This window comes from Ipomoea nil, unplaced genomic scaffold, assembly GCF_001879475.1.
Source record: "Ipomoea nil cultivar Tokyo-kokei standard unplaced genomic scaffold, Asagao_1.1 scaffold0100, whole genome shotgun sequence".
NCBI classification, from domain to species: Eukaryota; Viridiplantae; Streptophyta; class Magnoliopsida; order Solanales; family Convolvulaceae; genus Ipomoea; species Ipomoea nil.
The window spans coordinates 739,719-753,276 of NW_017616528.1; the positions used below are offsets into that span (position 1 = coordinate 739,719).

The following is a 13,558-nucleotide window of genomic DNA, read 5'->3' on the forward strand; positions in this document are numbered from 1 at the left end:
TTAAGTATATCATTACCTTCTATAGTTAGTATAATTTTGGTAGGTTAATTATTATATGTATTAGTAAATTAATATATATAGGACGTCTATTGTATATGAAGATGAGGAAGCAGAGAAACGATAGAAGTGTGAAATTAGAGCTTGTCGTGACTCGAACACGGTTAGGAGCTAGAAACATGCTCGAAAGGTTTTTCCTGTTGCGTACTAAATTTCAGTACGTAACATTGTATAAATAGGTATTAGTAAATCAGTATAAATAGGTTCATTGTATATGGACCATGCAATATTACTTTCCCACTTTATCCTCTATTATATCATTTACTACTCTTAAATACTTATGCATTTCGTTAGTGTAAACTTTAGTAATGAAATATTCCATTAACCACTTATTATTCTTAACTTACTCATTGATTTTCATAAGAAAGGTCTTAGGTTCAAACCCATACTAATCAAAATTGACATAATTGTTATACATATACTATATAAAAATATGTTATAAGAATGTATTAAAAAAATAAGGAATAAGGTTCAAATTGACCACTGAACGTAACCTGAAAATGCAATTAGGTCACTAAACGAAAAAAAAATGCAATTAGACCACTGAACACTCCAAATGTATACAATTTCACCGGATAGTAGGTTACCATTAATTTTAGCAGGTTACCTGCTTACGTGGCAGCTGAGTTGGCATTTTTAATAATTTTTAATAATAAATTTAAAAAATTGAAAAAATAAATAAATAAAAAAATAAAAATAAATAAAAAGACTGGAACCCCCTTTCCCGTGGCCCCGGCCACCCCGTCGTTTTTCTTTTCTTTTTTTTTTTAATTTTTTTTAAAAATTTATTATTAAAAATTATTTTAAAATTATTAAAATGCCAACTCAGCTGCCACGCTAAAGTTGATGGTAATTGAAAGTTGGTTTTAGTGGTGATTTTTTAATGAGTGTCGTCCTCTAGGAATGGCCATAAGGGAATTGAGTAGAGAGGGGTTAAACACAAGATCATTAAGTGTTTAAAAGCTAACCAAAAGGAAATATTTATTTGCATAGAGAACAAGTTTAAGATAAAGCAATGAATCAAGTAAAAGGCAATATTGAAAGAAAGGATTTAGATAAAATCACTTTGCATAAATGCGAATAATGTTCTAAGTTTCTAAGCCAAGCAAAGATCAAGAATGAAAGTGGAAGCGTTTAGCAAGCGCTAATGTCATTCTCATGGTCATTGGGCTATCACCTAAGTTCTAATTCCATTCTCATGGCAAATAGACTAGATGATGCAATTAATCAAATACCTTGTGTGCTCTATCCCTTCCAACTCCCCTTTCTCAAGAGTGAGTTAGAATTGTGATAGGTTTGGCAATGGTGAATCCCTATTCTCATAGGTGAAACAGCAAATCCAAATCCCCTTACAAAGTTGGGCCCTAACCAAGCAAGAGTCAAAACATTTTACCAAATACACAATCAAATTCATTCTAAAGATATTGCAAACCCTAGGTTGTCCAATTTAATTCATGTTGACATTCATACAAAGCAATTCAGTCTAAATCCCTAACTAGTTTAACTACTCATAATGTAATTGATAAACTAAAAGCAATTAAAATAATGCACAATGAATTTGACTTCAAAAGTAATTTGTAAAGTACAAAAATAAGAAATAGATAGAAATCCTTACTTTATTGAATTTGTAGAATGTAAATCTGAAATTGAAAGTGAAAGTTGCAATTACATACGGTAATCTCCCTCTAAATCTTCTCCAAAAGATGATGGAATACAATCGATTTTTGTTCTAAAGGGTTTGGATGGAGAGAAGGTGTAGAGGGAGATTGAAAATTGAAAGATAGCCTGAAAATAACGCCTAAAGACTCTTTATACTTTTGGAATCGCGTCCTTTTAACTGCTTCCAGAATGCCTGGTCACGATGGAGGTCACGACTTGACCTTCATCGTGACCAGACCTAAACCTCGCATGTCTCTGCTGGTCACGGTGGCGGTCACAGTGTGACGTTGACCGTGACCACTTACTCTGCACAGTATCTCTGGTTTCTAGACCATTTTCACGATATAAACGTCCGAACTAGCCTCTGTGGTTTGCATGAAAATTGTAGCTCTCTGAGTTTCCGTTCTAATGTCACTTGAATCACGCTATTTGGACACTCCTACCTCAAGATATGCTCAAATTACCGAGATTTCACCTGACAGAAAAAAGTACAAAGCAGAATGGTGTCACGCTGGCAATCACAGCGTGACCACCAGCGTGACCCATGTTTTTCACTTCAAAATGCATATTTCTTCATCTCCTTTGTTCCTTTGGGTCCCCGGGTCATGTCATGATACTTCCACTCGCTTTATTTCATTTTCTTGACCTCTAATGACTCCCGAAACTTGCTTTTCTGTCAAGATGACTTCAAAACACAACCAATTGAGCTCCAATTTACATGAAGTTACAACCAATGCCTCCAAATGACCTAAATGACACAAAGGAATCAAATAGGCACATACTTAGGTTCCAATTAACATGTAATCATATGAGTTTGATATCAATTATGCACATAAAAGTACAAAGAATTAGCACTTATCAATAACCTGCTATCAGGTAAAATTGCATACATTTAAAGTGTTCAGTGGCCTAATTGCACTTTTTTTTTTTTTTTTTCGTTCAGTGGCCTAATTGCATTTTTCAGGTTACATTCAGTGGCCAATTTGAACCTTATTCCAAAAAATAAAATATAAAATTTACCATGAACTTTGGTCAATTAATTAGAATCACGCATTGGGCATTGATGAAACGGTACACCTAATTTACCGTATATATTCAACACAGATGAGAAACTATGTCTATTATCATCGTCTTTTTGGAAAATGAGGATGGATTTGATTTTATTTTTGAAGGTGCACTGCGCCAAGGCACTAATATTGATGTGAAACACACTAGGGGACTAATTAAATCAAAAATTCATTTATGGCGGAAGTGGCAATAAGAGTAAGCATGAATCACGCTATATATATATATATATATATATATATATATATATATATATATATATATATATATAAGTTTGCTCAAATGCGGTCGAGCCCTCCCGTGCGGCCGTTTGAAGAATACACCAATAGTGTTAACAAAATGCGCAAATAGTATAGGAAAATACAAAACAATGAAATGCATAAATACACCAAAAAATCACAACACACTCAAAAAATACACCATATAACTCCTCACCCCTAATGGTGTATTTCCAATCACTGCGTGGTGCTTTTATTCATACCTAATGGTGTGTTTTTTGTTATGCATACCTAATTTGTGCGTTTTTTATTGTGCATTTCCTAACGTTGATGATGTATATTTGCATAACTATTGGTGCGGCTGCACTAACCGCACGGGAAGGCGCGACCGCACTTGGACTCAACTATATATATACACACACACACACACACACACACACACACACATATATATATATATATATATATATATATATTAAAAGTTATTAAAACAAGTTAAATTGAAATTGAAATAACCTAACGTCTCTTAGCTTAATAAGTAACCGCTAATACAACTCGAACTCAGTTAGAGTAAACAAGAGTTCGACTCTACAAGTGTAATCCAAACTAAATTTAGATTAATCTCATAATAATAGTGACAATAAACTAGAATGAACAATTGTCTCTATATTGAACAAACCCTAAAAGTTTATTTTCTTGCAAACAAGCTAAGCACACAATTAATTTTTGTGTTTATGTGCGTCTATGTATAACTTCACATGTCACAGATATTGCATAATAAATTAAAGAAGTGAAAGTTTTGTATCTTTCTTTAATACAACTATTATAATTTACGCATATTTTCGTAACTTCATAGAAACTTCCCATATATGAGAAAACTGATCATATATTGTTAGAGACTCGGAGTATTTTAATAATAAAAAATTAATTACCGTGCAATAACGACCTACGATGCAACTTGCTTTAATTTAATGCATTTTGTTTTATTATAGGTAGAGTTTAATTGTCTAATGCATATGGTTGCGTAGAATAGTGTTGGCCTATGTTTTGGTATACGAAGAAAACTTCATAGACGACCAAGATACAGCCGCCGCTAATTAATATAATGTCTACATATTTTACTGCTAAGGATTTAGACCCTTACTTCTTCAAAAAAAAAAAAGGATTTAATTAGACCCTTACCAACAAAATGTTGATTTTTGGGAGGACATCGATAATGATTAACTTAGGAATATATGGTCCAATGGTATCCGAGTTGGACTTCCATTTGGAAGGTTGTAAGTTCAAGCCTCAGTGGCGCTACAATGTAATAGAGCTAGTAGCATTCAAAAAAAAAAAGACTTAGGAATATGTGCATAAATTAATTACAGAAATAATAGATAATAAAGTTACATAGACTACAACAAAAAACAAAAAAAAAAAATCACCATTTTTTTTTTATTTATGTGAATTAACATTTAACCAACTCCACGCGTTAAATTTTTTTACTTATTAATCAAATACAATTTCTTTTTTTTCTTTTTTGAAATATTCATGATTCTTTACAATGAATCTAAGTCCCACCACTAGAGTTTGAACCTACGACCATATATTTAGAATGAAAATTGAGATGTCATCACACTACATCGTATTAAGCAATACAAATTATATTTTGTTGTAACATGATTCTACAAAAATAGACTAAATATTTTAAGTATAAAGACTAAAATTGACTTTTGATAGAAATCAACCCTAAGGTTGGGACATGTGGTATTTTAATTGTGGAATTAAATTTATGAGTAAATTATATATCTCCGATTATACATGGATACATTGTAATGAGATTATTATTTGATCAACCTCACTGCAAGCTAAAAAGAGTTTATACTATTTTCTTTGTGGGAGCTGACCCAAGAAGAATTGTCACTTGTGGAAATCGAATTCGGATTAGTCCTATAATCGTCCGATCCCCACAAAAAAGTTTCTTTGCCACTTGAGATATCTTTTGGATTAAAAGGAGTTTATACTATAATCAACCACAAATTAAAGTCTATGACAATCATTCTTCCAAAAGGCTGAACCCCAACCCTAAGAGCCCCACACACCCCGACCCGACAGAGCATTTGGAAGGAGTCTATGACAATCATGATGACACGTAAGGGAGTGAAAATAGAGACTATATAATTCTAGCATTCCTCTTATTTTTGTGTTGTGCATGGAACTATGCAAGGGATCGAATAAATTATCGAATTTATGATAGATTATTTAAAGTTAAATACTCATGTCAATTGATTACATGATCACTGACATCACTAAATTACTCATATTGATTATAGGTGTATAGATCAGACCAATTTCATTATAAATTAATTAAACAAAATTAAACAAAGGACGAATCTATTGTGAGACCATCTCACAGATCTTTATTCTTGAGACATATCATGTTGAGATGAAAAAGACTTAACACCATTTGAGGTCCTCCAAGTATAGTGATTTTGCCACGTTCAGTCATAAACTTTCAAATTGTTACCATCTATGATCCAAGTTACCCACATATGGTCCTTTAACTATCAAAATTTAACCATCCATGCATGGTCCTTTCAAGAGGACCACAACTAGTTCAATTTTAAAAGTTGAAGCTAGGACCATACGTGGTTAACTTGGACCACGGATGGTAACAATTTGAAAGTCGAAGGACATAGGTGGTCAATTTAGAAGTTTAGGACTAAATGTGGCAAAATCACTTATAAGGAGAAGTATAATACTTTTGAGAAAAATATAATACTTTTAAATCAAAATTTAAATATTTAATATTTAATTAGGAGTTGAACAATTTCTTATAAAAAAAAAAAAGTCTAATACTATAAATTGATTGATTATTATATTACTTATGAGATAAAATAATGCAATATGTTTGAGAAAAAAAAATGTAATATTTTTAAATCAAAATGTAATATTAGAAATTGAAGATAGGCTTATTTATTAGAAAAGTTGTAATACTTATAATGTAAAATACAATATTTATGAAAAACTTGAGGTGTTTCAAGGTGAGGTTTGTGAGGCTGTCTCATAGAAAATTTTACAATAAACTAAATAATATATGGAGAAGAATTATATTAGATTCCCTCTAAATTTATTACCTAACATTCATCTCCTAGTGATGATGTGAAATAGGATAGTTTACCTGGCCAGCAGTGAAAATTTGGTCCATATATCTTCCATAATCTTGTAAATACAAAGTCAGTGAGAACCAATCCATCTTAAAGTTGAACCATTGGTCTATTTCGTTTACTGTACTGTTCTTCCTGAGGAAGTACTCTCTCTCTCTCTCTCTCTCTCTCTCTCTCTCTCTCCATCTATATAAGCTGGCATCAGCAACATACAGCACACAACGCTCATAGCAAGCAATTCCTGTCTGTTTCTTCCTGCAGGCAAAAGGGTAAATCCACTCTCTCTCGCCACCCACAGTTTTCAAGTGGAATGTTAAGAGCACAACTTAGCACTAGAGAGTAGCAGAGAGAGAGAGAGAGAGAGAGAGAGAGATGGGGAGAGCTCCTTGCTGTGATAAAGCGAACGTGAAGAGAGGGCCATGGTCGCCTGAAGAAGATGCCAAGCTTAAAGACTTCATTCACAAGTATGGCACTGGTGGCAACTGGATTGCTCTCCCTCACAAAGCTGGTAACTAATTTATTCATTAATTACCCATTTTCCCCCTTAATCATCTCATCTTTTCCCTTAATTTCTGTTGGTTCACTTTCTTAAAAGTTTGTGTATTCATGTTGTTTTTGGTTGATTTTGTGCAGGGCTAAGGAGATGTGGGAAGAGTTGCAGGCTGAGATGGCTGAATTATCTCAGGCCAAACATAAAGCATGGTGAATTCTCTGATGAAGAAGATAGAGTCATCTGCACTTTATATGCTTCTATTGGCAGCAGGTACCTGCTCTATCTATCTATCTATATTTGTTTCTGTAATTGCACTGGATTCTTGGGTGTAGGATCTGATCTCTGTGTTCCCACTATAAAAGGAAAGAAAGAATCTTGTCATGGTGATAAAAATGGGAAAAAGAAACAGAAAAAGTCTTATTGGAAAAATCTATAGGTGGTTGGATTATATTATAAACTGACTTTCTTGTGAAAAGATAGGATTCTTTCTTCCTTGTACATAAACTTCATCTGCATGTGAGACTTTTGTTTTTTTTCAATATATAAGTTAATTAGGTTGTTTGTGTAAGAAGAAATTAAAATAAGAATGTGAAAATGGCAGGTGGTCAATAATAGCAGCCCAGTTACCAGGAAGGACTGATAATGATATCAAGAACTACTGGAACACCAAGTTGAAGAAGAAGGTGATGGCAATGATGCTCCTTAACAACCCTTCTTCTTCTTCTTCCTCTCACCACAGATCAAGGTCATCTCCAATGCTGTTTTCCTCTTCTTCTTCTTCATCTTCTATTGCACCTCCTCATCTCCTCCACACACAACAACTGTCATTTTATACCCCAGCAGAAAGCTCATTTTCTGGGCTTGATGAACACCAGTCCCTCTCTGCACCCCAGAACCCAAACTTGTTGTATGATAATCAGTCCTATCCCTACAGCTTTGAAAGCCAAGATCAGGGTTTCTCCAACCTCATGCAGTTTGGTGGTGAAAATAATAGCAATAATTTACTCATGTTTGGTGGGACTGAGGCCAGTGGCTCCTCTTCTGATGGTATCAGCTATGGAAGCAAACCAGAAATCAAGCAAGAAGCTGATGATCATCATCATCACCCCCTACTAGGGGCCACACGTTTCCAATCCACAAATGCCCATTCTTGGGACCACAACAATGGTGGGTTTGATCATCATCAAGACCAGATAATGAATAACAATGGGTATTTTGGGAACACTGCCAATAATGATCTAGACATTGTTAGGAAGCTAGTTAGCAGCAGCAGCAGCGTTTGCAACAACAACAACAACAGGTTAATGTTGTTTAATGATATTAACAAGACAGATGATGAGAGGGGGATGTACCAGTGCTACTACTACTGATTGTACCTGTCATAAAGATTTGGAGGGGCGTGGGGGGTATGGCTGATTCACTCAGAAGGGATGGAAGAGAGCTTAGCATCATCAGTTTCTTGGGTTCTGTGTGTATGTATGTATTCTGATTCTGATGAGATTTGAATTGAATGAATGAATGAAAATACTCCTCCTTTACTTTGACAGTACATGGTAATAAAGTTTTTTCTTTCTTTTTGTGCATTTCTTTTTAGTTTTGACAATGATGTTGTGTCATTATATGTACCACCTTAACATGCTTTGCTTGTTTGTCCGAGTTAATGTTAATCACACCCACCATTATCCAACAAAATGTTACAGATATTAAGAACAGATCTTAGAAGAAAACAAAAAATTTTTACTTTCTTCGCTGGCCTGATTGCTAGTCATATAGTCTGAAGAAATCAAGAATCTTAGTTTTAAAAATTTGTTATTTTCTTCGCTGACCTTTTAACTGGTCGGTTCATGGAGTTTATGATATAGTCTGGCGAAATCGAAAATTTGGTCGAGTTTTAAAAAAGTATGATTCCATGGAAACTTGTAGTAGGGAGCTAACCTGGTTCCTAGCTAGCTAGTTCAAGATGAAGAGTAGCAACTAGCAAAGCCAAGTAAAACAATCATGAATTGACCAACAATTCACTGTTCATCCCCAATTGAACAGTGTTTAGTATATTACTTCATGGGGATCCTCAATATATGTTCAACCAACCAAACAATTTTTCACTAATTTAATTGGAATATTTTACAAATATTTTGCCTGGTCTTCTATTCGTCTAAAACAATCATTTTCTTGGGACAGGTGGACTGCTGTAGCTAGTTCAACTCTTGGGATCTTAACTAATATTTCATGTCTTAAATTAAAAAATTACACCCTAATCCCGAGAATTCCGGCATGTTCTGTAGTTTTAATAGAGGAAGTAGATCACTAGTGTATATACTCCGTGCTATCAACAAAACAAAGTTATTAACTTCTTTGTATAGAGTTGAGGTTTGAAAAGTCAAATCCAGTATCCTACTATCAAATTTTGGCATTGATTGATATATAAGGGGGTGTTTGGTTGGATGGAAATGATATTTTATGTTGTTTGGTTGGATGTAAAACATTTTCCATTGGAAAAAGTTTTCATTAAGAATAGGGAAAACCAATTCCTAGCTCATCCTAGGTATTTTGTTTTTCATGGAAAACTAATACGACAATTTTACCATCACCATTCTTTACTAATTACTCTTATTATTATTATTATATTATTATTGTTGTTTAGAGTTATATTTGTCATTATACTCATTATTCTTTACAATTCCAAACTCAACCAAACAATGGAATTCATATTCCCAATAATTTCTTTTCCACCAACCAAACAATGGAATCTATTTTCTTGAAATTTATTTTTCATAGAATTTCAATTTCATTTCCCTTCAAATATTTTCTAGCGAACCAAACGAGCTGTAAGTATAAAAATATTAAGTTACATTTTATCTATACTATTATAACTTCTGTCATAACGGTAAGGGTTTAATCCACACAATGAATATCAAAGCAAACGTTGAAGACATGTTGTGCAATTAAGATTGGGAAGAGATTGTTGTGTGAAGACTAGTGAATCACTACTCATTCAATTTGTTTCTTTTCTGAATTAGGTGTTAAAAAAACTTTTATTAATAGAGTTATATTATTTTAAATAATAGGGAACTAACAAACAAAACATATGGCATACAAAAATAAATAAAATAAAATAAAAATCTAAGGAATCATATAGTACTAGTATATTAAAAGGTACGTCCAGCCAAATTGAGACATCATCATAGGGGAATCTATACATATACATGCATTAGAAAGTCACAATAATTATGTGTGTGGGAAAATATTTTGGTTGGGGAGATAAGGATGGATTTGAAAGTGACACGATAAATCAAAATCTCAGTCTTAATTTCAAAAGCTACAATTATTATATTCAAAATCCTAGCTTAGCTGGCTGGTACTATATTATGTTTGGCAAGAGGGCACCAACTTTATCTGTATGTGCATGGGTAATTAATTCAAAGTAATTATTAATTAATCCCACATGAAACTTTGTAAATGAAATAATAGTTGTACGTTAAAATGACTATATTAATTACGACAAAGTATTAGAATCAAGTATTTATCATTGTGTCAAAAAGTATAGAGCTAATAGTGAATGTGTAACTTTATCTTTTTACATTTAAATAATAGTCAACTTCATATTTTGAGTGGTAGGATGCGTGATTAGGTTCTCCTAGCCTCTGCCAAGGTTCTCCTAGCCTCTGCCTAACACAAAGTCTAAAGTTCAAAAATTTGTAAATTAAACAATAGGGACTTGAGATATTAACTCTTTTAATTACAACAAGTGGTTCAACCTGCAGCTAGAAGAAGCTTGGTTTCCTCTTAGACAAAGTCTCGATCGGGTCTGAACTTTGTAAATGAAACAACAGGTATTGAGATCAGTTAACTCCCGTAATTACAACAAGTAGGTTAACTTGGTGGAAGAAGCTTGGTTCCGGCCTCTTAAATAAAGTCTCAAGTTGGAACTTTGTAAATGAAACAATAGGTGTTGAGATAACTCTCCTAATTACAACAAGTGATTCAACTTACTAGCTTGGAAGAAGTTTAATTGGTTCCTCTTAGACAAAGTGTCGAGTTTGAACTTCATAAATGAAACAATAATACGTGTTGATATAACTCTCCTAATTACTACAAGTAGTTCACCCGGGTAGAAGTAGTTTGATTCTCATTAAATAAAGTCTCAAGTTTAAACTTTGTAAATAAAACAATATATAGTGCGATATAAATCTTCTTATTACAACAAATAGTCCAAGCTGGTAGAAGAAGTTTGGTTCTACTAAAATAAATTATTGATTTAAATTGAGTGAATGAAACAACACGAGTTGAGATAACTCTTCTTATTACGATTTAATTTGACTTAAACTCGAATTTAAGAGAAGTAGGTATATGATTAAACAAAAAAATTAAAGAAACTTCACACGGCTTTCACGGCTTGAAGGGGTCTGTCAGAGTCAGAGTGATGGGATCAAAGGATGATAATTGGTTTATGATTCATGATTGATCATTGTTTAATTTGGATAATCAATCTTTTGTGGGTCCTTCATTAGAGATGACCCTTGCTTACCAATTATTTCACACTTGGCTTAATATACATATTTTGAGTGGGACCGAAGTAGCTTGTGAAATTTGAAAATTCACAAAGAAAATAAATAAATAATATTTAAAGATTTCAACCTGCACAAATATGCAACTTTTTTGAGATAAGACTTGAGCTCAAGTACGCACAATAATAGGAGTTCGGACTCTTCTTGAGATTAGAGACGAGTTATAAAATTCTCTTCAAATATCTATTCTTTCCATAAAATTATTTAAGATTATATGTTGATATTTAAGTCAGTACGTAGTAATATATATATATATATATATATATATATATATATATATATATATATATAAAGAGAGAGAGAGAATAATGTTCATATGTGGTCATGTTATTAGGTGTAGTCGAGTGGCGGAAAATACACCAATAGTGTTAACAACATGCACCAACAGTGAAAGGGAAACACACCACAATGAAATGTAAAAAAAAAACCAAAAAATGCACAATATAACTCACCAACCCCAATGGTGTATTTCCGAACACTGTATAGTGTTTTTACTCACACCTAATGGTGTGTTGTTGGTGATGCGTACCTAATTTGTGTGTGTTTTTTGTGGTCCATTTCCTGATGTTGATGGTGTATATCTTATTTAACTATTCGTGTATTCTGAAAATCGCCACATGACCACACAGGAAGGAGTCGCCACACTTGAGTGCGACCCTCTATATATATATATATATATATATATATATATATATATATATATATATATATATATTTGTGTGTGTGTGTGTGTTGCAAAAAACGTTATGCGCCCCCTAGGCGCCGAGGGGGCAACGATTTTTTTTTTTAAATAAAAAAAATAAAATTTAAACTAAAAATTTTAAAATTTAATAGGAAAACATAAGGTTCTTCTAGTTTTTTATTACAAATTATTTACGTAAATGATTGTAAATCGTTTTGAATATTGTTGAAACCATCTAAATACATAAAAAAAAAAAAAAAATTAATTAAGAGCAAAAGAAGCATTTTTTGGAGAAATTAGAGGGCCAAACCACCTTTGCCAAAGTTTCTACACTTTTCAACACACACACAAAAAAAAATAAATAAATAAATAAAATAAAATAAAATAAAATTCGGCTGGTTCAGCCGGCTAGGCGGTCTAGGCGCCCGCCGCGGAGGAGGCCGATTCCGGCCTAATCGTCCGCGGCCAGGCGGTGCCTAGCGCCTAGGGGCGCAATTTTTGCAACACTATATATATATATATATATATATATATATATATATATATATATATATATATATATATATATATATATATATATATATATATATATATATATATATATATGGAAGGGATCAGGTGCATTTGTGGCTTCTCGTGCGGTTGTGCGGTTGATTAATGTGCGTGAGTTTTATACTTAATGTGCGTGAGTCTTGTGCTTAATGTGCCTGAGATTTGTACTTAATGTGCGTGAGTGTGTAATGTTAATGTGCGTGAGTTTTGTACTTAATGTGCCTGAGTGTTTTGCTTAATGTTCTTGAGATTTGTGCTTAATGTGCGTGAGTTGAGTTCAGAATTACGAGCTCAGAAAGAAGCAGAACAGAAAGAGAAGGTGGGTGAAGTTGTTTTTTTGATTGTGTGTGAATGGATGGATATATGTAAACGCACATATGGCTGTTCTAATTTTATGTTTTATCTGTACAGGAGAGAGAGAAAAGATTGAGAAAGAAGGAAAGAAAGACTCCTGTACAGATGTTTCAATCTGTGAGAACATAAAAGACATTGTGAATGAGGCTGAAACAAAGGAGACTGAGGAGGGTGGTAAGAAAAATCAAAAGGACCCCCAGTATGCAAAGCAAAACAAGACAAAATTCATTCCTCCACCACTTCGAAACAAAAACAAGAAGAAAATGCAGCAGTGAATGCGCATAATTTTCACTGCAGTGGATGAAGAACACACGCACGCACATTAAGCACACAATTCACGCACCTTAGGCACAAGACTCACACATCTTAAGTACAAAACCCACTCACATTAACATTACACACTCACGCACATTAAGTACAAATCTCACGCACATTAATCAACTGCACAACTGTACGAGAAGCATTCAACCGCACTGGAACCTTTCAATATATATATATATATATATATATATATATGTATGTATGTATGTATGTATGTATGTATGTATGTATGTATGTATGTATGTATGTATGTATGTATGTATGTATGTATTGGATCATTTGGGCAGTGTTACAAAAATCCCGCTTAGACACCTATTAATGCCTAGGTGCTAGGCGCTAGTCGGATGCCTAGCTTATCACCACAATTGGTGGTGTAGGCAACTAGCCGGCTACTAGGCCGCCTAAGTGTCGCCTTGGCGCTGGCTAGGCCTCCTAGGCATTGA

At 33.5% G+C, this 13,558-nt stretch overlaps 1 protein-coding gene across 1 annotated transcript; it reads left to right on the forward strand.

Moving 5' to 3' along the window:
- Positions 1-6,232: 6,232 nt before the first annotated feature.
- Positions 6,233-8,187, forward strand: LOC109182775 (transcription factor RAX2-like). Its single transcript, XM_019333004.1, has 3 exons — positions 6,233-6,656; positions 6,782-6,911; positions 7,243-8,187. The coding sequence occupies exons 1-3, from the start codon at positions 6,521-6,523 to the stop codon at positions 8,009-8,011; spliced, it is 1,035 nt and encodes a 344-aa protein (XP_019188549.1). The 5' UTR covers positions 6,233-6,520; the 3' UTR covers positions 8,012-8,187.
- The last annotated feature ends 5,371 nt before the right edge of the window (positions 8,188-13,558 follow it).